General features: G+C 37.1%; 1 protein-coding gene across 7 annotated transcripts in view; it reads right to left on the bottom strand.

The window, feature by feature from the left end:
- Positions 1 to 4673: 4673 nt before the first annotated feature.
- Positions 4674 to 27662, bottom strand: part of LOC112570019 (nesprin-1-like) — a 71218-nt gene continuing 48229 nt past the window's right edge. For 4 of the 7 annotated variants that reach the window (XM_025248193.1, XM_025248194.1, XM_025248199.1 and 1 more), the window contains 31 exons: positions 27537 to 27599; positions 23625 to 23777; positions 23072 to 23236; positions 22537 to 22863; positions 21915 to 22067; positions 21506 to 21670; positions 20385 to 20417; positions 18320 to 18484; positions 17971 to 18129; positions 17559 to 17711; positions 17294 to 17458; positions 15976 to 16302; positions 15582 to 15734; positions 14699 to 14863; positions 14306 to 14486; positions 14053 to 14198; positions 13576 to 13728; positions 13220 to 13384; positions 12848 to 13003; positions 12527 to 12694; positions 12157 to 12309; positions 11414 to 11578; positions 10614 to 10796; positions 9943 to 10086; positions 7913 to 8065; positions 7423 to 7587; positions 6449 to 6613; positions 6128 to 6289; positions 5832 to 5972; positions 5089 to 5253; positions 4674 to 4960 (listed from right to left, as the gene is read on the bottom strand). In XM_025248193.1, the coding sequence (XP_025103978.1) occupies positions 4826 to 4960; positions 5089 to 5253; positions 5832 to 5972; positions 6128 to 6289; positions 6449 to 6613; positions 7423 to 7587; positions 7913 to 8065; positions 9943 to 10086; positions 10614 to 10796; positions 11414 to 11578; positions 12157 to 12309; positions 12527 to 12694; positions 12848 to 13003; positions 13220 to 13384; positions 13576 to 13728; positions 14053 to 14198; positions 14306 to 14486; positions 14699 to 14863; positions 15582 to 15734; positions 15976 to 16302; positions 17294 to 17458; positions 17559 to 17711; positions 17971 to 18129; positions 18320 to 18484; positions 20385 to 20417; positions 21506 to 21670; positions 21915 to 22067; positions 22537 to 22863; positions 23072 to 23236; positions 23625 to 23777; positions 27537 to 27599 (5046 nt within the window). In that variant the 3' untranslated portion in view covers positions 4674 to 4825. Of the gene's footprint in view, positions 4961 to 5088; positions 5254 to 5831; positions 5973 to 6127; positions 6290 to 6448; positions 6614 to 7422; positions 7588 to 7912; positions 8066 to 9942; positions 10087 to 10613; positions 10797 to 11413; positions 11579 to 12156; positions 12310 to 12526; positions 12695 to 12847; positions 13004 to 13219; positions 13385 to 13575; positions 13729 to 14052; positions 14199 to 14305; positions 14487 to 14698; positions 14864 to 15581; positions 15735 to 15975; positions 16303 to 17293; positions 17459 to 17558; positions 17712 to 17970; positions 18130 to 18319; positions 18485 to 20384; positions 20418 to 21175; positions 21185 to 21505; positions 21671 to 21914; positions 22068 to 22536; positions 22864 to 23071; positions 23237 to 23624; positions 23778 to 27536; positions 27600 to 27662 lie in introns of all 7 variants that reach the window. The other 3 variants (XM_025248195.1, XM_025248197.1, XM_025248198.1) reach the window with 3 other exon arrangements.

Here is a 27662-nt window from a genome sequence, read left to right as displayed (position 1 = left end):
TCAAGAAATGGAGATCTATCACTAAATGGAGACATACATATGAGCAAGTTGAAGCAAACTATTACAAATATAGGCACAAGTTCTAACTAGAGTTTTGTTGAAATTAAAATATTTCAGTGTATATAACTGACACATACCAAGGTCACAACAGTTATATGCAGACTTTTAATTCTAATTTATGATGCCACATTATTTTCTCAGATTAGTAATACATTGCGATAACAGTATATTTTAACTGTACTTTTATATGACACACCATATTTACATTAAGTAGTGAGCAAGAAGAGATCAGGGAATATTAGCTCAAAGAATAATGTTATTTTGTTTCTCTGACTGTGCAGACAGAACTGCATAGCTACTGAGCATGAAATAAGTGTAGTATCCCAAGGCAACTTCCTAGGAGTGTCCACTTGATCAAGCAATGAAAAGCTTTGCATTTTCAATACTGCTTTTCTTCAATGATAAGATGGACGTCTCAGTTACTATATATATATACCTTACTCACACTTCAATTTTTCTTTTAAAACAGTTGTTCAAGAAATAATCAAATTTGATGATGCTGATGAACAGGTGCTCATAAGGTGCTGCTGGGAAGAGAACAAACTATCACAAAATTTAAAAAAAACCCTCCTGTAAATAACTTTGGCCTACTTACCCTAATCTGATGTGCTGTGGACTGGAGATTGACATAGCTTTCCTCAAGATTTTGTAACTGTGCTTGCACAGTCTGGATCAATCGAGGGACATGTGGATTGTTCATGATTAGTTGCTGGCCCAGTCTATTCACACTCTCTAATGTGAGCCGGTAGTCTTCTATTTCACGTAATAGGACCTTTAGAGGCATAGGCAGGCCAACATTGTCACTTTCATCTTCAAGTTTAATAATACATGTATGCCAAAAACCACTAGCAATCAAGAAAAGTTTTAAAACATTATTTTTAAAAAATATGTGGATAATGTATGATTTTTTCCACACAAAAGTAGTACATTAATATCAATTTGTAACAAAAAAAGAAATATACCAATTTAATATTATGGATAGTTTGTCATAAGTACACCAAAATACCCCAAACTGAAATCTCAACATCAAATAAAATTCAAAGACAAGATCCCTTATTCTACAAATAGCTGAACAGACAATGGAAAAATACCCTGTGTTTTTCAATTTGACGTTCAGTAAGCTCCAGGGTGGAAACATTGAGGGAGTTATGTGCCATGAGGCGGAAGGATGTCTGCAGTAACCACTTCTCACATTCTTGCTGTGCCTCCTGAAAGTCTCGATGTTCCTCATACTGTTGTTGAAGGGACTCCACCACATCCTGTACATCATCAATGCAATCAATCTTCAAGGTAACAAAGGAAATGGCTACAAAGCCAAATATGTTTGTTAAGTACTATAGAATGTTAATGTCAGCCTTCAAAAAGGAATTTCTACAAAAGTGATAGTAATAAAAAAACTTATCTTTAAGGGAAAATTATGGCTTTAACATGTCTGTAAAATATGTTAATAATTTTGTGTGTTGGATAATTTTCTATGTTTAGTTCTTAAATTCAGATTTTTGCTTTATTCAGATATCTTGTCTGAAAGTAACTATAGATTTGTTCATGGCACTTTGGTACAAATAATGATGCTTCAAAGCTTCATGACAAAGAAAACAGGTAATCCTTCATAAGATTCTAAGCTAGTTAATACTTTCCTAGTTTACAACAACCAATTTATTTTCAAATTTTATATTATAGAATATATAGACTTTTTAAAGGACATTTTAAGGGCACCCAAAATCTTACCCTAACTTTGCTTAAGATGATGTTATACCGCGACTGCACATCCTCATGAGAATTTGTGACTTCTGGATTATCACAGAGGGCTTCCAGGTTTGCCACTCTGTCTGACAGCTCGTTGATCATTCGCTGGCGATTCTCAATATCTGACAACATCAGCTATTGAAATCAAAAGGAAAACCAAAAATCATTACTTTGCATGCTAAATGTTAAAGTTACCAAAAATTATAAAGCAGTATCCTGCAAATGCATAGGAACCTTCTACTGGTGTTGACCTGGTCTTTGTTTGAAAGGTGAACAAAAGCTCTTTCTGACGGTACGTGATGTAGACCCAGTTTCTTAAAAGACCAAGCGTGTTGCTATGCCCCGAACATTCTCTATTCTTATTAATTCTGTGCTAAGCAAATATGAAATCAATCACTGTCTTTAGTAACAAAATATACATATTTCTAGATGGTTTTATGAAAAACCACTTGGAGAGTGGAAAGAAGACATGTTGTGCATTCATAATGTGCCATAATCTCAAAAATCTTAAAATTTTTGTGAAATTTGGGGGAGGTGTCAGACATTAATCATTTTCTTCATTTAGCGTTAAAAAAAATGAGTGACTGCCTTGTACATGCCTAAAAGATAATACTGTTCCTGCAAATAACATTGGAAGAGACTGTTTTCTGAAGCCAGGAATATAACTTTCCCATCATTCCCACAGTCACAGGATTACCTTTCCCTTTTACACCATGCTCTTTCTCAAAACATATAGTGGAAATATGTTAAGAAAGGAAGTAGGGGAAATGTTGTTTTATGCCGAGCCAGCTGCTAAGGCTATATCATGGCAAAGATGTCAAGAGAAAAAAGGAAGCAAAACAGCAACCTTGTATTTATCCAGCTGTGTTTTCCGCTCCACAAGGAGAGCACGCGGCTCAGGATCACTGCGCAGGGTGTTCTCCATCTCCGCAAGCCAGCGCACCAGGCCCCCATAGTACTGTTCATACTCATGCCACCTCTGCTGTATTCCCTCCAGCATGGTGGTACACTCACTGATTGACTTATTCAGCTTTTCCTGTATGCATATAAATGAAGTCATTACTACAATCAAGATTTTCATGAGAAGAGGTTTTAAGCTAGCTACATTTATATTTTTGCTGCTATTCCTTCTTAAACAAGATAAAGATCAATAAGAGCTACACTACATGCCAAAACAAGTTTCAATATTATTACTGTAAAAATATTTTTTAACACTACACTTACACGACTGCAACTAACCTGTGATCCCCTGGTAATCGCAGTGGCAAATGCCCGCGAACGAAATTTCTACCAGTATTTTTAAAAATTTACATTTATTAACCTACAATAAAAACAACTATCTGTGATACTATGTTTTATATACTATATTTCTTAACAGCAATTAATAATCTAAAAAGCACCTATAAAAGAGAGGTGCCAAAGTACTAATTAAAATTAGGTCAGACTACCAGAACTACCATCACAGTTCTTGCATTTGTACAGAAAACTTTACAATAGTCTATTTGCAAGGTAAATCTGCTGAAATCCAGCAAGGAAATTATCTAAGAAAGTGTAGAACAAGACTGAAATAAAGATTATTAACTTTTATTTAAAAACTTGAAAATAAAAAGTGAGGATAAGTAACACTACAACTCATGCTTCTTGCAGTACTAACCCATTCATTAGTAAGTTCAGTCACTTGTTCCTCAATGAGTTTCTTTCCCTCAAGGGAGGTGTTTGGCAGTATCTTCTCAGCCAAGTCACAGACGTGATTCACCTTAGCCAGACCTTCATCCATGCTGGCAGTCACATCCTAAGGTAAATTTTAGTTTCAAGTTAAAGTCTCTAACAACTAGTAACTGAATATATATCAGACTTTTTACATTTATGTACACATGCATACATGTCATTGCACTTACATATATATAAACACATGCATTTTGGATCTGTGCTTTTTTTAGTTATGACTTCGGTTAGACATTTTGCTTAACTAAAATTTAAATATCTCCAGGTTTTCAACAGTTAAGATCTCTAATAGTTTACCTTGATTTCTTCTATACGATCCTGTATGACATGCCAGTCTCCGGATGTGTCACTGCAAGAAGCCACACGTTGACTCATTGTAACAAGCCAGTGACTTGCACTTTCCAGTGCCTCATCATACTGTCGATGATCTTGCACGTTCTCCTTCAGTCTTCCCATCATTGCCTGATTGTAGAATACATTTGCAGTCAGCTTCTCCACTCCAACAAGGAAATAAGTCTTTCCACTTGCTTTCCCACATCACTCAAACATTAAGCATGGAAGTGAATATTCCTCTCAAAAATCCCAACCACAAAGTGTGCTCCGATTTGGCTTTGATATAAAAAGTCATGAACATATGAACAGGCTATTACAACATTTTGCTATTTGGGTTTTCTTTTAAACTTTCCCATAACTAATTTTTATTCACAAATTTCCCTTATCCTACCATCTTAGTACACAAATACACATATTTACTTTTGACGCTGAGCAGAGTGACTGATACTTGGTATAGAGCTGCATCATGCTGTTGGACACACGTGGGTCACTGGATCGCTGTACAATTGCATCCCCTTTGGCATGCACTCTATCTAACTCTGCTTTGTGCTTTAAAATTTCATCATACAGATCCTGAAATAATGGTAAATAGATCATAAAGTAGCATAAAAAATAAAAAATCTACATAACACAGCAAAAACTGTATTTAAATGGAATGGAAATTTACAAAATGATTTTAAGAGTTTTGCTACAGTTTGCCTTTAAAAAAACCAACAAAATAACCAAGGAATATGAAAAGGGAGGAAAATGTAAACACTGTAGTTTAACCTCTCCTTCTTGCAGATGCTGGCGCTTGCGGATGAGGTTTGGACGTGGTTCCATGAAAGATTTGATCTGTGCATCCATGCGATCCATCCAGCTTACAAACTTGGAATGTTCGTCATCAAGCTGCAACCAGTTTGCAATACATGACTCCAAGTTATTTTCCACATCTGCCACTGCTGTAGAGAATGAAACCCAATCATCCTGTAAAGACTGCATTTCTCTCTGGATCACATCCTGGCCACGAGAAGCTGTAGTCTGACGAACTCTCTCCCCTATGGAAGCTGTGCAGCTTAACATATCCTGCCCTCTGGTGAAGATCAACCTTGAAATCCTTTGCACACACAAATGTCATATATTATGATGATTGCAAAAATGCTGCATGAAAATCAAAAAAACTTTTCAGAAAGAATTTCAAAGATTTATGATCAACTTCTTGCTCCAAAAGTGCAAATGACATACTCTTAGTTGCTGCAGTCTGTCTTGCAAAGATCGCTTGTCCCCAGAATAGTCGGACAGTCGCTGCAAGCGGTGCTTGGCATTTGCAAGCCAATCCAGACAAGCAATATATGCCTTGCGATATTCTTCGTGACTTGACACTTGATCCTCCACCTTGCCAAGTACCTCCTAAGATAATAAAATTATGTAGCATTAACATATACAACATTATATTACTACAACAACCAAGTACTAAAAATAGATTATACATATGCAAAGGGGGAAATGGCCTTGAGACAGCTGGCTTTTCCTTGCCAGTGACCCAGGTTTTTCCGAAGAAGGGGAGATGGGTGGGGAAGCTTATTTTACCAACGTCATGGCCAGCAACCTTGTAATCTCTCTGTCGGATTTTTACAAAGGGAGCGAGACAAGTGAGGGGGGGTGCGCAACAGGGTACATTTTAGAATATTTTGTGTAGGAGCAAGAAGACGGCAAAGCAGGAAGGAACAAGGGTCATTCTGTGAGAGAGTTGTAAAGGTGGACGTATTTACCCCACTGGGGAGTATAAGGATCTTTTCTGAATTTTCACCTATGCCAGAAACATTGACCGGTGTGCGATTAAAGCCTGTTATACCCATGATGGTGTTGGGAGTTGGGTTGAGGAATGGTGAGACAAGGCAAGCAAAGCCTACAGTTCCTGTTACACAACAAAATCTAAAATGATCAAATTATCAAAAGAACATCATGGTCAACACCACCATTTTTACCTTGCAAACTTGCTGGAGTTTAGCATAGTGTGCCTGAAGTTCTGCTACGCAGGATCTAGGACTGCCATCCTTAACCTGCACTGCCTTTTCTGCAAGTTTTTCAATCATCTCTTTGTGGCATGCTATATCTGCCTGGATGGCCTGCAGTGAAAAATTGTGGAGAAATAGTAAAATTGAACCAAATTTTATATTTTTGTCAAGTTTTATATCAACAGAACCTACAATCATATTCTACAGACACAAGATGAGGCATACAAGAAAGTGTTACTATCAGAGTCTTGAATTACTTGACTGACCTTGTACTTTTCAAGTGATGATCTCTTTTCTGGTAAGTCCGCCTTGAACTCAGGATCACTAAGCAGACGACCCTCAACGTCAGTGATCCACCCAAGAAGTTGTTGATGAAGTCGATCAAAATCATCCCAGTGGGACATAGCTGTCTCCAGGCTGCGTTTCACCTAGACCAAAACCATATTCTTCATCTTCCAGAATCAGGAACAGAAAGGCTCATTTTCAAAAAAAGGGCTTGTTACTGTATTTGTCACTTCTCAGATCATAGACACACCCATGCACACACATACCCTCACTCATCCCACCCACAAGTGTGGCATCCTCACCTGAGATAGCTCTGTGAGAATGCTCTCATAATCACTCTTAGCAGTCTCTGTTTGCTGGCGGATGACCTGACAGCCCTTAGCACTGGTGCTGGGCAATGTTTTCTCTGAGCTGTCCAGAACTGAGCGAAGCAAACTGTGCCCTTGATCCAAAGCAGCCTGAATTTTCTATAGCAGCAAAGACCAGTATACTCTTAGCTGTTAGCTTAATATTTCAACCATGATGTAATCAATTTCCTAAGAATTCTCAGTCCAGATAATATCATAATGTCATCAAAAAAGTCACCACCATGGCCATAAAATTTTTTGTAAATGCCATCGTTTGAAAGAATATCACTAAAACTACACATGGAAATGTACAAGAAAAACTATCTGATAAATTTTGCACTTTTCTAGATAAATCCATATTCTGAATGCTAACCATGACAACTAAAGTTTATAAACGTGTTTTAAGCACTACAACTAAACAGAAAAGTATATGAAAAGGCCACTATGTTATTAAAATCTTAATCTAGAACCAAAATTTACAAACCAGCCTAAGAAGAATATTGAGATAATGAAAAGTCTTGTGCTCCAGACAAAGCACCCCCATCCAGTAATTCTTACAAGATGATATAGCACATACTACTGCCAACTGCATTAACTTTTTTCTTTGATAGTCATAATCGATAATATATTTTTATCAACTGCCCCAAGGATAAAGTCTTTTGGGGAATAATAAAAGGCATATCAGATCAAATTATCTGTATCATGTACTTTGGTCTAACTACATGGTTTGAATGGAATCATGGGAGAACCATTTTCAAAGAATTAGTTCTAATGTCAAATTCATGACACTGGAAGAATACTGATGCTGACTAATCAATTGTGACATATTTTTGATAATGTCATCTGGTAAAATAAAGATGCAGGTAAAATGAAGGAAACAGGAAAAAAGGCACCTAAAAACAATATCAAGCAGACATTTAATGACTTACATCCAGACTGACAAGGCGAGCAGTGACACCATCCTTTGAACCCCTATCATCCTGCACAATCCTAATATGATGCTGGGTCTCCTTTAGCCACTCCACAAAGTGCTGATGACTCTGCTTGAAGATGCGATGATTGTTGTAGGCTGTCTCTAAATTGGTGCAAATGTCCTGCATTCAACAAATCAAATTTCTTTTTTTCAACTTTTCTTTCCTTTACTTCTAGCTTTCCATTCCTTTGATTCTCCCTCAATAACTTTACCCTGCTAAATTGCCAAGCTGTATTGTTATCTGTACTTAATAGCCAATTCCATCTTTACAACACATAGCCTTTAAGGGGGGAAAGCCTTTAGTAGTTTTCTATAATTGACAAATATAAAACATTTTTGGTATTAAATATAAGGTAGCCTACTGTTATTCCTCTGAAGATTTTCTTCTTTATGTCATCTGCTTTTTTAAAAAAGAAAATATTGCGGTGTGAAAGGAACGATCTTACCTTAGCTAAAGCAATGATTGCCTGGTAGCGAGTGTTCAGCTGTGTAATGGCATGGGATGTTTTGGCATCAGCATTTGTTTGAAGCAAGGCCTGTGCCTTCTGACTAACTTGGTCTAATGATGACTGGTGTGATATAACCTCTTCCAGCTGCCCCTTGTAAAAGGAAAAAAAATGTTTGTAATTAACACTGTTAATATGTGTACCATTTCTTTCAAATAATTGTACATGTATTAATTTTTTTCACAGAAGCTCATGCCCATATAAATATGGATCTTTTGTTAATAAATTGTTAGCATATGGCAAATGGCACACACCTCCTCCACACATTAATGAAGTTTACAATCTGTCCTGAATATTTTGTTCAGAAATAAGGAGCAAAATATTAGTCACTAGCAACCCCACCTCTCACCTAGCTGCCCAATGGAGGCACCTTTAACAAATATAACCTCTTGTTCCTGCCATGCAACTCTGGCAATAATTTTTACTCGTATAACAGTGACTGCAAGGATGAGTAAGTGAGATGTGACTAGCAAATTAAAGATATTAAACAGTTTATTAATAATAATGAAGTATGCTTGTAATGCAAAAAATCCCAGCATTCAGCTAGCTCTGCGCACTTTATGTTAAAATGTAAGCATTAAAAATTAAATTTCAGACTATAAACCGCAACCTTTTTCCCAGCCTTAAACCCTGTGATGCAGCTTGTTTGCGGATGATAGACAGATAAACAACAGTACTGATGACTAATAAAAGACAAATGAAGTAAATGCAAATAGGAACCAAGTAACAAGGACTGGGAGTAATTTGATTTTGAAAAGAAAGACAAGTGGAAAGGTGGGAGGGAAAGTGTGAAAAGGACTAGTATTGTGTGGACTGTTGTTATGAATAAGGCTTAAGGAAGAGGTGCACAGTGTTCAGTGCACATTTAAAGGGTTCAATTGTGGGTATGTGGCTGATATTGAAAATATATGCAAAGATCTTAAATTTGCATTTTTATCCACATTTGCCTAAGTCATGCTTTGCCTTCTACGTTTGTCTTTTATTACTTGTCTACATTGTTGTTTCTCCTTCTGTCCTTTGTATTCTGTCCAGGTCTCCTACGTGCGCTAACAGCATGCTCCTTCATAAGATAATGCACTAAATAAATCACGTGTTATTTTTATTATTATTATTACACCTGTTAAAGTTTAAATTTTTTGCTTTTAAGCTGGTCAAGCAGTTAAATGGGTGAATGGATCATGGGAAGGGGAAGACCACGAGCACAAAATGACAATAACTTAAAATTATCTTCTTTAAATTCATAGCCTTCATTTTTTTGCTTTTTCAGCAAATATGTACCAGAGCAAAACATTTATCAGCAGAGATAAGCATGAAAAACTGTAAAAATGACACGAAAAAAGTGCACTACTAGCAAAAATTTACTGCCTTGATTGACAGCAACATTTGACATGCTTAGCAACAATCTTCCTACAAAGATTGGACATCTCAGTAATTCATTCAATTATACTGAAGTCATGTGCTCTTCATTCTCTGAATGTACCTATATTTAGTTTTAAAGTGATTCCACCTTGCGGCGATTTTGCACTATCGGGGGAAGAGGGAGAGAGGAGGAAAGCAGAGTACCTGGAGAAAACCCCAGACACCCAGCCTTGTGGACAGGTGGACAGGCATCACATACAGAGTGCCATGAGACAAGAACTGAACCCCTAGTTTCTCATTGCCATGGCAACAAGTGAGTGTTTTAACCACTACACTACTGGGCGCCCCGACTGCACTCATAGCTGTAAGCCCACATTAAAATCACATGTCAAACCTATAATTGGGGTGAATGTCAAATGTATGCATAATTATCTGAAAAGATGAACACTGCCGTTATTCTCAAATTCCCACAATATCTAAAAGTGTTGTTTCCTGTGTTGTGATTCATATTATCATTATCTTCAAATTCTGAAAAATTCCACGCTTGTCCCAATATTTGTGATCCATATTATTTCCCCTATATTGTGATAGCTATTTCCTCTCCAGCTCACCTGATATTCATCCCAGTGCTGCTTCTTCTCTTCAACTGTGGCTTTATATTCCGTTTCAGTCCTCAGGCGAACTTCTGCTTCACGCAGCCAGCTACTGAACTGCTGATGGCTCTCCTCATATTCATCCCACTGGGACAGGCACACCTATACAGTTCATAAAACATTGCTTTAGAGATGAAAAATCTTGACCACATAGTACAGCCTTCTGCATACTTACTAATTTTTTGCAACCAAAAAGTATAATTATCCTTTTGAGATAAAGATAATGGATGGTTTAGATTATCAGAATATGACTTATACTACTGTAACTATAGTTACATGACAAGTAAAGAGTTTTGCAATAGAAATTATAAAGTCAAAAGTGGTACATGCTTGATTTCCAGCCCTAATGTACAGTTCTGTTCTATTGCTGCTAGCCTCAAACTATAGAGATTAATATTATCATGGAGGCAAATATTTTGGAGAAGATATTCATTTCTAAATTTTACAATCATCAATCTAAAGTGACAGTTAAAAATCTGGACAGAGGAATTTTACATTGGTGATTATCTGCCAGACTAAAAAAGTGAAATTATGGTGTTATAATGAAATAATAATGACAAATCAATTTACATTAACGGATAGATATTGGCCCTTCTTTACAAATGACAAAATATGTAACTTTCTACTACCTCTAGGTCTGACTGAGCTTTAACAAGGTGAGAGCGAAACTCTTCAAAGTCTCTGGTCATGACTTGCAATTCCTGCCGGATTTTAGTCTGACCAGAAGCTGAGGTACTTGAAAGAGTTGTCTCTCCTGCCTTTGTGGCTTGGGCCAGCCGCTGCGTCCCTTCACCCAGACTAGATAGCAAAGCCTACAGAACAACACAAGAAACAAAGTCATCTAAAGTGACCACAAGAGTCAAAATATATCTATTTCATGTTGTAATAAAAAAAATGAGTACACTTATAAGTAAATGCCAAAAGATGCATGAAATGGTGATAACAAAAACAAAATATGAAGAGATTATATAAAGTCAGCCCTCGGCCATTGTGGGTTTTACTTTTGTAGTTTTGATTATTTGTATGTTTGCCATCAATAAATCAATAATAGAAATTTCCTTTTTATTTTTACATCCTACTATGGAAAAGAGTGTGCATAGACTAGAAAATGTAAAGAACATTTTTTTTAACATTTGGTAAGACAAAAAGTGTATAAAATTAATGTATTTTAATCTATTTTATCATGCATAGTACACTCTTGTATGTTTTGTCTGTTAAATATATCTAACAATATTAAGTTTTCAGGTACGGCCCTTGAGTTATTCACATATATTTCATATTCACAGGTGTCTTGCACCCCTAACTCTTGCAAAATATCAACAACCTCCCGTATCTTCATCTGAAAGGGGCTAAAAAGGTGAGTTTATCTGATTTTCTTTCTTTTTGGATTACTCTCCTGCTTATTCCTACAGATAATGTGCATCAGTACCTTTGCCCTCTCCAGTTTGGCTTCAATTGCAGACTTTTCACCAAAAGTGTCAGAACATGTTGCCAGTTTTTCAAAAGCAGTGCGCAGCCAGTTGACAAAGCTGTTACAGCAATCATGGAATGTCTGGTGCTGTGCCACATACAGTTCATTCTTGGCAAGCATATCCTGTAGGTATAACAAATTCTTTGACTCAATAATCAGCAACTACTTGATAACACCAGCTGCTTTGTATTTTCAAATCATCACTTTAATGACATGTTGTTAACCTAACAATAGCAAACATTTTAAGTCTTGAAAGTATGAACCATGATTTAAAAATTTTTTAAATATTTTAAGGCTGAACTGTCTCAGAAGAGAATGGCTTGATCTGCGAGTGGAACATTGGGGTGTTGGGCCAGATGGAAGCAATACATGAAGCACCAAGGGAGACAACCAAGCATATTCTCCGCACTTCCTTCCCTTGGGTTAAACCACTCTTTAACTGAAAACTTTGCCTTAAAGATTTGTAATGGTTAATAAAAAGAAAAAAAAAGAAAAAACGGAAATGCTGAATATGTCTTCTAGGTTTAATGATCTATTCTGGTCCCTCATTTAGATGAATGTGGTTTAGTTGTGTGATAAACAGTCACAAATTTTTTTAAATATCTTGTTTATAATCCCTCTCACTCTATCATGCAAGCATGAACACACATAGAGGATAGCACTTAATTATGGCCACAGCCTTAGAAAATTTTGAGACTGACCTTGGCTTGCTCTTTGACAGCCATATATCTGGAAGCCACCTGTGAAGTGTCTGTTGTAGCTCGACTGGCTGGACTTTTTTCTGCAAGCTCTAATGCTTTCACAGACATAGACTCCACCATCTGTTCATATGACACTATATCTTGATATAGTGTCTATACAGAAGAAAAAATATATCAAACATGAATGCAAGCTTAAATGTTGAGACTGAACACATACTTGAGAAAATTGTAAGAACTTTAACTTTATATTATTAAAACCAATGAATATGTGCATTCATCTGTATGTAACATAAATATTCCCATACACATACAATGGCTCACGCAGAAAAGTGCAAACAGAAAAGCGCACACACACACAGATTTCTTTTACCTTGCATCGCTGAAGCTCTGCCTTTTTCTCACTAAGATCTGCCTTCAGGTGGGTTTCACGGAGGCGCTTCTCCATATCTTTTAGCCAGCGGATGATCTGGTCGTGACTAGCACTGAAATCTGTCCACTGCAGAAGACATGACTCCAGCATCACTTTTGTGTCTGTCACCTGAAATACAAAGACAACACTTGAAAGAAATAAACAGATTAAAACTATTCCATAAAATGTCATAACATTCTTTGAATATTCCACAACCTTGCCCAATATCTTAAGGATGAAAATGGAGAAGCATTTAAGACAGTAAATGAACATGGATAGTACCTGAGACAACATTTGTTCCCAGTCTGTCTGCAACATCTGCAACTCTTCACGAATGACTTCACGACCTTCTGAAGATGTATTTGTCATGGTCTTCTCTCCCCATGTATTTGCTGTGTGTATCAGGACCTGGCCCTCCTCCTTCATCACCACAAATTCCTTAAAAAGACAATAAAAATAGTTTAAGTGCTAACCACCATGAGAGGTCACTACAAAAACTTTTCTTTAAAGAACACTGTCATCCAATAAGCAAGAAATATTCTTATTTAAGTTTGCATGTCATTTTTTTTTGGGTTAATAGCACACATTCAAATGTAAAGTACAAGACAATGCTGATGGGAATATCTTCGTGAGAAAGCAGTTAATGATAATAACCTGTAGCTTTTCCAACTGCGTCTGAACTGTATAGCGATCTCCAGAAGTGTCTGCGCATACAGAAAGCCTGTCATACGTGTCCTGAAGCCAGCTACGGGCCTCCGAGAAGACTTCACTGTACTGCTGATGGTCTTGCACATTCTGCTCATATCGCTTTAGTAAATCCTAAAAACACAGAAAACATAAAACTCATTTACAATATGAAATCCATTTCACTAAAATGTGAAGGCCTAATGTTATTGTAAAGATTCTACCATTTTTACAGCCCTAATTAATTCTTGCATTAGTAACGATAAAAAAAGAAACTTCTCATTTGGTAGATATTTGTAAAGCAGGACTGAAAGATCGATGTTTACCTTGGAGGTAGTAATCAGAGAATGGTACCGAGATCCCATCTGGGTCAGTTGTGTGGACACATGGGCATCAGTTGATGACTGCATCAGAGTCTGGGCACGTTCAGCAAGGCTGTTAAAAGACTCTTGCTGCCGCATTAGTTCTTCGTGCAGGCTCTGAAACATCATTCACAACTGGCATACCTCTAAAGATTATCAGCCTTAGTCACTTCACTGTCATTTACTCGGCTGGTGCACTACTTGCAGCTCTTCTTATTTTACTGCTATTTTTGTTTGCATTCAAGGTCAAGGGCGTTCACGCACGTGGGGCAACAGGGGACATGTGCTCACTATTTCCCTAATCTGGTGTGTATAGTTTTTTTAGTTTCGTTATTCATTTCATGCACAGTGGTGGATGTGACTTCTGGGAAAATGACTCGGGATCAATACTTAGCTACTTCCTACAAACATCCAATTAAACAAGATACGAAACTTATTTACCTTTTGTTTTTCCAGCTGAATGGTCTTCTGTTCCAATGTAGCCTTCAGCTCAGAGTCAGATTTCATCTCTGACTCTGTGTCTTTCATCCACTGACTGAGCTGTTCATAGAATGCCTCATACTCATGCCACTGATCTCGGAGTGTGGCTGGAAAATAATTCTCTCCATCAAAAATGAAGCTAGCTCCACATGAAATTACAACATTGGCAGTTCATCAGTTCACACAATAAATGCTGACAAAGATAATAACTTACATAGAGCGGTGGCAAGAGTCTCAAGGTCTGACTCAAAGCTTTCAAAATCTGCAGCCAGCATGTTAAGTTCTTCCTTGATGAGTCCCTGGCCCTGGGCTGAAGTTTGATCCAGTATAGCACTGCCTTTAGACTGGGCATCTCCTAGTTTTTGTTTGCCAGCACTGACATAGCTAGCAATCTCCTACAATAAAGAGTAAGCACGCACAGTAACATAAACGTTCACTTTTACTTTATCTTGCATGCCTGATGCCTTAGTACTTTTTACCAGGATGCTTCAGATGTTTATAGTTTCTGAGGGACAACTATGTTTTAAATCTATTATGATTCTTAAATACTTAACAGAAATTTATCTTCACTATATCAACTACTAAATGGCACTATTCAGTCACAAACCTGAACTTTATGCAGTTGGGCTTCAATAGCACTTCTATCTCCACGAATATCACTGCACAGGTTGAGCTTGTCAATAGTAGCACTCAGCCAGTCAGAAGCAGCCATGTAACTATCACGGTACATCTGATGATCTCGCAGGTTTTTTTCACACCTCTGAAGCAGTTCCTAATGTTGTTTTTTAAAAAAAACAATTACAATGGGTTCCTTTAGGGTTCTGTTAGCTCACAGAAACAACTCACAAAATAGTGTACAAAAGTAAATAATGACAATGATGATTAACCTTGCATTTCTCTGTGTAGAGCTCAATGTTCTATATGAAAGATTACAAACCAGCTGACAGTAAAACACACAACAAAGAAACATATACAGATGGATGATATGCCACGACAAACATGAACAAAGAGCCTGGATGAAGACGAATAACACAAAAGTGAACAGAAGATTTCCCTTGCCTTTAAAAAATATCACTTCAAGAGATGGCTTTTTGATGCCAGAAAGGGGCAGATAATTCCAAACATGCAAACGGAAGCTGGATGAAATATTTTGCAGCAATTTAATTTAATAGCAGATATGTCACACCAGCTGCACTGATTTTTCTAACCAGTAATCTGCTTACTGTGTAGCTTTCATTTACAATGCTCAGTCTTTAGTCTACTGTACAGCTGCTTGCTCCATCAAGCTGTACATTCTGATTCTGAAGGTTGATGGTACAATACTCTGTAGCCAAGAAATACTATTGAAATACTTCAATAGCACTTCTATCTCCACGAATATCACTGCACACTATTTTGTTATTAGTCTACATATATATATAAAAAAACAATATTAAAATATTGTTAAAATATGATTAAAAAGTGTTAATATTTCTAAAAGAATAACTTACCTTTGCTCTCACACCAAGGTTTTCATATCTGGACACTACTGTTCTGATTTGGTTGCCAAGGTTTTCATCATGGCTTGTGCGTTTAAGATTCTGAGCTTTATCATTTAAATTATCAATGGTGCTTTGCTGGGAGTGGATGTTAAGTTGCAGTACCTGTTAGTATAAAATGATAGAACAATAAAATAACAGGAAAATACCATGTTTATGTAAATGTATATGTGTGTTTGTGTATACGTGTGAGTGTTTGTGACAGCACATGTAAAAAACGTAAAATTCTGTCCACACATTTACACCAATAAATCAAACTGAAAATCTTTATCAGTCACAATCTTAGCAAATTTTTGAAGCATTTCTCTGTGCAGAATCTTCACCATTTTGGGATAAACTTCAATACCTTAACACGTTCCAGTTGGAGCTTCTTCTCCTGCATGGTGTTCTGCAGCTGGCTTTCATTAGAGACTTGGTTCTCTAGCTCTTGCATCCACCGAACTAACTGCCCCAGGCTGTCATCATACACTGTCCACTGAGCCAGTGTTCCCTCCAAAGAAGAACGTGCATCTACTAGTCGTCCTGACAATGCATCATAGTCCTGCTGCATTGCCTGCATGTCACGTCTCATGGCATCTCTTCCAGCCACTGATGTGTTTGGCAAAACCATCTGCAGGTTGTCAAGAGCAATCTGCAAAATGTGCATGCCCTCTTCTTTCTCAGCAAGAAGCACCTGAAAATCATCATATCACATTTTTATAAATAAATCCTTTTGTATTGTACATGCCTGTCAGTCGCAGGATCTAAAGAGCAAAATGAAGAAGCATGAGATCACAAATAAGAATTAAAAGCTATGGAAAGTATGAAAGGCTCTGTGAAATAAGGAAATCTATGTCAAGTATGAAAAGCTACTGAAGTATGAAAATCTATGTGAAGAATAGAAGGCTACATGTGGAGAGCTCTATGGAGTATGGAAAGCACTGTGAAGTATGAAAATCTGTGTGAAGCATGGAAACCTATGTGAAGTATGGAAAGCTCTGTGGAGTATGAAAATGGCATTTTAACAGCAGAGTGTGACTCAGGTTGAAATAATGATGCAGCAAGTAAAAGCATGTTACTGTTTGCTCATCAGACAGCACTATGATGTGTACACATGCTACACTATCTGCTCATTTGACAGCACTATGGTGTGTACACAAATTGGTGTGTAAACAGTGCTATAGGCTACCCAACCCTTAAGTCAAACTCTGCCATGAAGGACCTGCCTTCACTTTTTTTCTATTTGTATACCTTTCATCTTTTAAGTTTGTTCATTGGGAACTTCATAGTACAACTTTTATTACGTCTCTTGTCCTTATAATTATTGAAAATGCTGCTATGGTCAGTCGTTCCTTGACTGCCACCTATCATTGGGGGAGAGCACATGGATAGATGCTGCAGCTGACAGGGTCTGCCACTTTTGCCTATTGGGGGCGATAGTCAGCAGGTCTTGTACAGGATGAGCAGTCCTGTCTTTGACATTCGTATGCCAGTTCTTTCTTTGCCAACTGTTTTGGCGACTACCCTCCAAAGTGCTTTGGAGGATAGTCTTCGACAGAGTATCATGCTGGGTCACATGACAAAAGAAGAACAGCTTACATCACTTGACTGTTGAAAGTAGAGGTTTCTGGTGTCCTACGAGTGTGGTAATCTTGGTCACAAGCACTAAATAATGACAAACACACCTGAACTTTGTTTAGTCTCTCCTGTATGGTACTCTTGTCCCCACTTGTATCAAGGACGTCAGATACTTTGGCTTCCATCTCATTCAGCCAAGTTCGGCACTGCTCAAAAGTCTCTATGTAGGTCTGATGGTCTTGAACATACTGCTCCCATCGTCTGCATAGCTCCTGTTGAAATGATAGATGTATGTCAAGCACAGAGGTGATTCGGAATCAGCTAACACTTACACTTCCACAAATTACTAACAATTTAACAGGTAAGGTCTACCTTGCTGTTCAGGCTTGCTGTCTGGTAACGAGTGGCCAGCTGTGATGCCTGACTGACCACACGGTTGTCAGTGCTGACCTGCATCAGGTCTTGGGCTGAGTCACTGAGGGAGTCCAGATCACTCTGATGCTGATTGATTTCATTCTGAAGAGACTGTTAGGAACACAACAATATGAGGCTATCCATGCTAAATATTTGAAGTACAATTACTATAATTAGGAATTATAAATGTAGCAGCTGAAACTGTTAGTGTCGTAAAATCTTAAATGCGATCTTCTGTAAAGGTTAGGGAAAATATGGTATTTTTTCTGTTAATAACTGATAAATTTAAAAAATATCCCATTGGTCAATTAACACCGAAAAAAGAAATTTTCAATGCTGAAGATATCATTTACAAATTTATTTCGCACACCTTCAATCTGTCAAACTGTGTCTGTTTCTCAGACAACGAAGATTTCAGATCCACTTCCCGTAGTCTTGTTTCAACTTCTTTCAGCCAGCCTCCACAACGCTCCTGCCATGTTTCAAACTCTCGCCACTGATCCATGCATGATTCAAGGTCACTTTTGGTCTAGAGACAGAAAACACTTGAATGTATGTATTATGGTGAAATATAGTTATTTTACTTTTCATAATATTTAACAGGTATGGGAATAATTTATGTAAGTAGTAAGTAACTAGTGAATGGAAGTAATTTTAATTCACTCTTCTCCACCCAATATGTGAATTACAGAAGACACGAGGAACAAACTTTCCCTAACCTTTGCCAGTGCCATGATAAATGCCTCCCAGTCAACTCGCAGAGCATCAGCATCACGCATGATAACCTCTCTCCCTTGCGGAGCTGTATTAGGTAAGATCTTCTGAGCCAGAGTGATGACATTTTTCACTTTTGGCTCTCCCTCCATTTTAGTAGCAAGTATGTCCTAAAAATAGCAATAAATCATGTAGCAATAATGCTTCATAAGTAAAAATGTGAATTTAAAATGAAAATCATCAAACAACATGATTCATAAATTTTATAATAATCTAGCATCTGAATTTCTAATCTTTTTTTCCCATCATACAACATCTAATGCTTAGCAATTATTCACACAAGATTTGTCCAATTACAATCATACAACAAAATGCTTTAAAGCAAGCATTTAAAAAAATGTTATTTTAGATGAATCTCAACCGGCATGTTTACATGGAATGGAATTCAGTTCCCTATGAGACTGAATAAAATCCGTGTTAAACAGTCAGGGACAGCAAGCATCTGTGTACACATCACACACAGACATCATGACAAGAACTATATTGAATGAGTGATCCAATCTGGATCAAATTTGTTTGACAGAACCAACAAAATTAACAAAAGCCAACAGCTTTTTAAATTAACTATTTATATACTTTACATACTTAACGGTTGGGTTGGGTGTAAACATATACATAGCAGCATCTTTCTGCATGTGCATCAATGCAAATGCATAACGCTTTCAAGAAATATTTGTGTTTGTGTCTTGATGTCTGTGCATAAGAAATATTTGTACCTCCTGTATTAATAAATAATGCCCTGATTAATCTGAATAATGAGTTTGCAAAACACAAAATTGTACAGAAAAAAACAAATGGGTCAAGCAATGTCAGAATTTTAAATAAATCCTAGAAAAATGCATCTTCAGAATAACTGCTTCATGATAAAATTTGGATCTTATTTAAAATTTTCTTTTGAGATTCAATGAAACGTTTCACTTTTTTCTTCACAGTTTCTTTCTCTTGCTTTGCAGTGATCTAATGTGACATCTTCACACTATCAGTTGGTTTTCTATCCTTACACAACTCATAGCTCACATGGTTTTCTGTCATTACACAACTCATGGCTCATATACATATAGTCAAAATAAGAGTATCAAAAACAAAAAAACAACCATAATGCTGAAAATGTGCTAGCTATGGCTCGTTAAGTGACTGCCTAGAAAGCAAAAATAGAGCAAACAAAATATTCATCTTAGTCCTATAGCATTTTGGAAACAAATTCAACATGTAGCATGTCATAATGGTGACCACACTATAAGTGTCCAAACAATGCAAAACCTCAAATTACTATTATCATCATTGCCTTCTACAGAAGAATTCCTAAATGCAAGCATCATGGACCCTGAAATGCTCAAAAGCAAAATTCTGACAGCTGTATGGGGTCCTTAAAGACAGAGAACACCAAGAATTAGTGTGTGAAGCTGACAAATAATGAAAAAACATTTGGAACGAATAAGTCTGCTTTCTTTTGTTTAAAAACAGTATTTATTTTATGCTAAAATTCTTTTTAACCTTGTTCAAACAATATTCAATTCAGCATATCTGATTGTTTATTTGACTCAACTTAAACTTTAGACAATGTGTTTCCATTAATTACCCATTAAAATTATCCTTCAGTTCAGAACTGCATGCTCCAAAATAATTTTGATAGTAGATAGTAAGATCACACAGAACACTGAAATGTAAACACTCTGAATCTGATAACTGCAACAAGAAGTGCACCCTTTATTGTATTCAGTATTATATTGAATATACCGTATGCTGTCACTGCAATTGGCAATAAAAAACTCACTGCAAGATCACCTAGAATATCAAAGTATAACCAGATTATGCATCTTCTTTCTTTGTTTACAACTTTTATTTTAAGGAATCTATCTCATGTATCTTTGAAGCATCTTTATATAGAATGTCTTTGTCAAATAAATGCTCTAAAAGAAATAATAGACACACTTAGGGATATTTAGTAAAAAAAACACTGTGTTGTAAGCAGACAGGCCTTTGTAATGAAACTTTCAAAGGTTTCCTTACACTGTAACCTTCCTGTTCAGGGGAAGAGACTCCCTGTTTAGACAATAATCTGGCTGTCAGTGTCGAGCAGTAACAGAAAAAAAATTCATCCCAAGCATTCACTAATTCAGTCTCTAGCATATATTCACCTTCTGCTTTCTACTGTTTTAAAACATGCAGGAAATAAAGCCAGGCATGTCACAAAGAATGATCACAGACTATATGCAGTGTTACGGAGCAAAATTTATAAACACCGGACTTTTCATACCAACAAGAAAATGAAATGATGTCCACTTCTCTGAGACATGCCAGACTTTCATAAACTTTTTAAGCACTGATGTGTAGCAACAGAGATGTTTATAACAAAGTGAAAAACAAAATGGTGCATGTTGTCCACTTTAAAGCGAAAAAGAAAAAAAAAACTTTTTGAAAACTGAGCAAATGCAACTGTAAGTTATATATAAAGGCAATGAGCCCACACCAAAAACTATTTTGCTTTTCTCTCTTCCTATCCGGTTTTATGGTTATCAAAATCCTTTTATTTGACATGTAACTTCATGCTAAGCAAAAGTATTATTATTACTTTCATAATAAATAAAAAGTTTCATCTGAGCAACGATTTGATAATTCTGCTGTGTACCACTGTCAGTTTACAGAGGTCTCACACAGGGAGCTAGCTCTGGATGGGGAAGGGAAGAAACTACAGTTGAAAAAAAATGGGACACCAAAACCATGCCAAAGGCAAATATAGCACAAAAGACTGGTGTAGCCCAAGACTGATTACTGCTACTCAGCAAGGTTAAATGACTTACACATCGCCGCTGTCAATGTGAAAAACAAAGGAAATGAATTAGATTGTATGTGGTATCATTCATGCTGACACAAACAAGTTGTTGCTTTGGTAAGAGTGATGTCTCGAACATACAGTTTTTTTTCTTTGCTCAAGTACACCTCTTTACATTAAGCACTCCAACATCAAAAAGACCACAAAACACCATCAAACAACAAGGTGTATATAAATTTGAAATGCCTTTCCTCGTACACAGTCTAGTCTAGTCACCTGAGTGAAGAAGGCACAAAGCGTGAATACAAATACACATAAGATTTGTATAACCATATAACAGACTAGAAATACTATTCACCTGAATCTTGTCCAATCTGCTCTGTATAGCATGACGATCTCCTGAGACATCTGAACAAGAAGACAATTTTTCACGAACACTGTTCAGCCATTCTACACAAGTGTTGTAGCTGTCACTGTATTCTTGGTGCTCTGAGACAAATTTCTCACACTGCTGTACTCTATCCTGCAATGTAAAGATCTCATCTCTGTATTTAAAAAAGACATCAAGCAAAATGAAATGATAATATTTAAAACCTTACAGAAACTCTCCTGCTTCACAGTCTACAAGTCATAATACTTCACATCAATACTGTACGACATTTTATCTCACACCTCTGTGGTAAATGGAACATGCCTAATTCATTTAGTAAATAAATCAAGACATTCTAATTTTCTCATTAGTAACTTATAAATAACAGCTGCCAAACCTGAGCAATGGAACAAAGCTTTTTGTATCTTGTGGCTGTCTGGGAAATAAATCTTGCCAGTTCAGCATCAGAACTGGTTTGTGTCAGGTTGTGAGCTTTATCACCAATGCTCTCGATGACACGCTGGTAGGACTGTACATCTTGCAACATCACCTGTTACAGAATCATAAATCAATGTCAAACAACTATCTGAAGAATAGTAGATGCTGGAGCAGTCTTTCTCTAAGTTACACTGTGTAACATAAGCAAAGGTAAGAACTAAAGCATGTATACACACATACACATATAGGGTAAAGCATACAACAATGAATGTAATGACAAGTTCTGTCTCCTATGATACTGCACTTCAAGGTGAAGAAATGACACTGTAAAAACTATACTCATATCAATCTAACTGTTATCCCAACTCCCTGTAAAACTTTCACATTCAGGCTGTGAATTCGCTTGTCTACCCCTCCAAAACAGAGATGTTTCTCCCTTTTGAAAGCATGTTGTCTGCAGAAGTTGTTTTCTCCTATTTCCTCCCCACTCCCTTTTACCTCATAGTGCAAAATCAGCTCTAGGCTGAAGAACTTTCAACAACAAAACTGTTGCTTCAACCTGTACGGCATTCTCTACACACCTTATAATTCTGTAACTGTGTTTTCTTCTCTTCCAGTGTGGATCGAAGTGCTGTCTGTCCCTCTAGCTGTGTCTCCATCTCTCGCAGCCAGCTCTCTACCTGATTATAGCTCTCGTCAAACGATGTCCACTGGACCAATGACACTTCTAGCCTGCGCTGGACAGTGGATAGGTCATCATATAAGCTGTCCCACTCCATCTTCAACTTTCGAAGTTCTTGTCTTATAACTTCCCGACCATCAGGTGCTGTACTTGAGTACAGGCGTTCGCCAGCCTCCACACACTGGTTCAGTTTGCTGAGGCCTGCATCACGCTCTCGTACTAGTTCCTATGAAACATGGGATGTGATGTATAAGTGATATCACTCATTTAGTCACTGTGATTGTTTTCTTACATGCAACAAATAACATCCATATAAATGTAAACAAGCAGCTTACGGTAATAAATGAAAATGAAAGACCACTTGACTGGGATTAGAATAGATTTGAAATAAAGGATTTGTTCTTTATTAACTAGTGTATCTCAACAAAGAGTACCTGAACTTTATCAAGCCTTTCTTCCAGCTCTGCCCTGGAACCTGATGTGTCAGAACACACAGCAAATTTCTCCTTGGCCTTCAGCAGCCACTGTGAAGCATCTACATACTTGTTGACAAATGCCTGGTGATCAGACACATTCTGCTCACATCGTTTGATGATCTCCTGAAAGATTAACCAGAAAAGTTATGCTTGTACTGCTAATTACAATAAAATAATCATAAAATCAGTTTAGAAATGTAACTAGTGAAAGATAATAGGTTACCTGATATCCCGATTTATTTTGTCCAAGCCATTTTCAATAGATCATGGTTTTCTCAATTAAGAAACTTTGGGTCTTCACAGATTACTGCAATGTCAACTGAACTAAATATGTTCTGTTCACAAAAATATTTTCTTTTTGTAAATTTCAAAGTTACTTTTAATAATCTTGTCATAAAAGCCTAACTTTCGGGGCACATTCTTTTACTGGAGAAGACGCTGGTAAATGTAACCAAGCCAATAAAAATGCTTCTTCTCTTGCCTTTCAAAGGCCTAATGGGACAAAAATTACCTTGGTTGTCATCAGAAGACCTTGATAGCGGTTAGTCAGCTGAGAGACAAAGTTCCCCACACGAGACTCAGACGTTAGCTGCTGCAGGGTCTGAGCCTCGTCTGTGAACCTGTCCATCTCCTGCTGATGTCCTTTGATCTCCTGCATCAGGTCCTTGAAAAAAAAAAGGCAAGACATTTTGTGTTTAGTTTTTAAAATCAGTAATTTTTTCATAAAAAATGATAAATGAGAGTCAACTTATGTCTTATGTCCATACTTACCCGTGACCTGATTAAGTACTTATGTCTTTCTTAAAACTAATAGGTGGTAAAGAGTGACAAGAGGCTACAGGGAGATAAAAGTCATGTCAGACAAATCAGTAACAAAGCATTGTGCTTGTTCCAAATCTTCACTGTCTGATTCTCCACCTGCAAGTCAGCCATTACATTTGTAATGGTGAGGTGACTTGCACGCCTTGTCGATCCACAGAACTATGTTGGCAAGAGCCTTGTGTTCCTGGCAGGTCTAAGCCAGCTGCCTCGGTCAGTCAGGCGAGAGGCGAGACTAAAATGTTTCCCCCTGTCCCTCCAGGTTGGGGGTTTTGCTTTGGGCTAACAACCCACTCATGTAAAAAAAAAATGCTGTTACAAAAACCGCAACAGTACCACAACTGATGGTGGAAGCTTTAGGGAAGCTAGCTCACCGACTCATCTTCTGACAACCAAGGGAAGAACCAGGATAGAGACCTGGAACATCAGAACCCTCTACGAAAGTTGCAAGTAAACTGAGAAAATACACCATTAGGGTTCTCTGGTAATGCAAAACCAGATGGAATGGAAATGGCAAGAGCAGACTAACATCAGAAGAAACCATTATATACTCTGGCCACAAAGACCTGAACCACAATCATGCTCAGGGAGTAGAACTGCTGATGTCTACAGAGGCAACAAAGGCACTGATGGCCTGGAACCAGTCTCGCCACGGCTCATGTCGGCAAGATTCAGCGCTAAAGGAAGGAAAATCACCATCATCCAATGCTATGCACCAACAAATGCAGCAGAGGGAAAAAGAAGACTTCTTCAGTTCCCTGCAGTCTCTGCTTGACCGCACACCAAGAAGAGCACTTGGCTAGGAGCACTATTTGCCCCGTGACATCCGGAAACCACTTCACCGACACGGCCAGTGTATGGTCTTCCCGTGTGTATTTGTGTTATTGCATTCTAGTTGACTGGAGATGTGGAGGGCGACAACCCTAAGATGGTGGGAGAATGAACTGTAACATACACAATGATTGCTAGAGCAGTTATAAGACAGATAATTGAACTGGAACATTACAACTTTTGTTAAACAGTAGAAGAGTGCAAGAAGTGTAAAATCTTCATACTTTGTAAGATTTGCCTATGCTGAGATTGATCGTGTGGAGTGCCCCAGATGTCAACATTACATATATCGTTTAGATTTTAATCGCCTTTAGAACACTTGGTTGAGGCGAATTGTTAACAAAGGAGTGTTTAAGTTGTTGTCTGTAAAGTCCTGAGCCATTTGATAACGAAATGAACATGATTTGGGCAGCCTTAGGCAATTTGTTGTGTGTTGAAAGAACGTGTATTTGGCGGTTGTTGTTAAGCCACCCGTGCTGTGACATAGCTATTATAAAAAAATAACATTGCATAAAAAGTACTGACACTTCAACTATCACTTGATGATTTTGAAGCCATAGCTTTTAGTAAAAACAAAGTGGAACTGGTGTGTTGTTAGATGACTTTTACTAATCTGCTCCTGGCTGAAAATCTCTTCCAGTGCGTCATCTATGGTTGAATGCTCACACAATGCAAGTGTCACAGTCTTAACAAAGATCCGCTTCCTGTAAATATTACCTTCTCAATCTCAATGAGCAACACGTGTCTTAGCCCACTCTTTGGTATCTTAGTATTTGCTTTTTATGCTCTTTAATTAATGTGGCACGTACTGTCATTATTTTACAAAATATTAAACAATTTTTATTATCAATTTTAATTATCATTACAGTCTAACGATACAGGCTACACTAAATTCATGCGTGAAAACCATGCATGCATGAACAAACAGAATGTTTTACATTCACAATGCAACTACCAAGCAATTAAGAATGCATGAAATTTTTAAACTGCGATAACCAGCAACAAAATAAATGAACATTCTGGACAAATATCTAAATGATGATCTAACTACCTTTATCGTACAAGTAGAAACATTGCGTATAAGCACCGCATTTTTATTTTTTTGAATGTTGGAAATACCAAGCTCCTTGAATATGAAGAAATGTTTTGCATACTGCACATTTAAGAGTTTGCTTACTTTATTAGCTTCCATTTTTTGTCTGTTACAGACACTGGAAACAATTTGAACAGTAAAGGGGAAAGTTCTTCAGAGCTTGTTTTACCAATTTTAAAAATTCTTTACAACTGTGATAGGTGTTAATGACTTTTTTAAAATAAAGCACAGTGAAGCATGCTTAATTAGTAGTTCTGGTGCAGTTATCCTCTCCTCAAAACTGCACGTACATGCATATTTGTCTAAATAAACCAGCATATTTAACAGCCAGATTAAGACACAGGTAAACATTGTACAGAAAGATGAAATTTGCAAAAGCATCCTAGAATAATAATGACATGGTTCATTTGCAGATTCAATTATTCACAGAAAGGAAGGAAGTATTATTAACTAGTCTAAAGTTTACAATTTTGACTGCCTATTAGGTATTTTCAAAGCTGTAGCAGGCACAAACTGCAACAGTATTTTGTGTCAGTGTTTCACCGAGAGAGGTGAATAAGCTTTTTGTTGGACTTCTTTCCAAAAAATCCAGACTACCATCTTGTCAATCAAAGCAAATGAGATCAAAGAGCTAAACCATCTGTTTCCTGCAAACACATGTTTATACTCCATATGGAGTTGCTAGGTACAAGCAGCTAGATGGTGGTGCAAAGAACATCAACAGCCATTCTAGATTCGTTGCCACCCAAGCACAGCAAAAGAAATTTGGGCTTTTAATGAAATGCTCCTGGAAAAAGAAGCTAAAAATGATGGGGGAGAATGTTTCGTTTCCAGATTTTTCCTTTCAGGATTGCCTATTGTTAGAGTTGTAGGAACCGCTGAAGCTGTTAAAACTGCTAGTTTCTAAGTTGGGTGTAATGTTTTTCTCCACTACCTTGCTCCTTACTCTGGTAATTTAGTAAATCCATAATTTTAGTCAATGTAGTTTTAAAAAGATATCAAGCATCAACTTTTGACTGCACCTTTAGCCCACGGTCCATAAGTAAATGAACGAAAATAAATTTTATTCCGTTGGTCATTATAGATGCACCATTGTCTTGCATAATCTGTGCAAGCATCATGTGCAGCGAATCTAATGCAATAAAAGATTAAGACATGCACATTATTCTTGCTGTACAATGACAGAGAATGAAAAGCTGTCCTGTCTTAATCAAGTGGCAAGCATAACAGTAGAAAATGAGCATTCAATCTCATAAATGGTAAAATAGGAATAATGTTATGGTGAAGTTCTGAAAAATTGCTTATAAAAAGAGAAATTTATAACTTTCATCATTTTCAAATTTGAAACAAGGGGAATCAAAAACACTGAATCAACTGATCAAGACAGTTCAGCTCCTTTCAGAGGGGAAAAAATCCCAGAGATCAGAACACTAGCCCAGTTCAGCAAAAACACATACAATAACACAAAACTTCATTTAAAAAGACATACAGTAGTACAAAGCTACACTTAAAAGAATAGCAAATTGTTATCCCTATGTCAAATATGCCACAGCCATAACCATAATAAGCAGTGAAGTATACATCCCACATGGTTTCCAATAGCAGCATGCACCTTTTGCCTTGCATGCTTCACATAACCACTGAGTTAAATACCCTCACATACAAAACAAAATTTCTTACAAACTCTAGCATCTCTAGTCCTCTAGCTTGCACTTCTTGTTCTGAGATCACTGCCAAATGTTCCTGGTTGAAAGTGCAGGAAATTGTACTGAAAGATCATAGATGATGTGGAAACGCACACTAAAC

This window comes from Pomacea canaliculata, linkage group LG8 (assembly GCF_003073045.1).
Source record: "Pomacea canaliculata isolate SZHN2017 linkage group LG8, ASM307304v1, whole genome shotgun sequence".
NCBI lineage: Eukaryota > Metazoa > Mollusca > Gastropoda > Architaenioglossa > Ampullariidae > Pomacea > Pomacea canaliculata.
The sequence above is the reverse complement of the archived record's forward strand: the minus strand, read 5'-3'. Positions and strand labels throughout refer to the sequence as shown.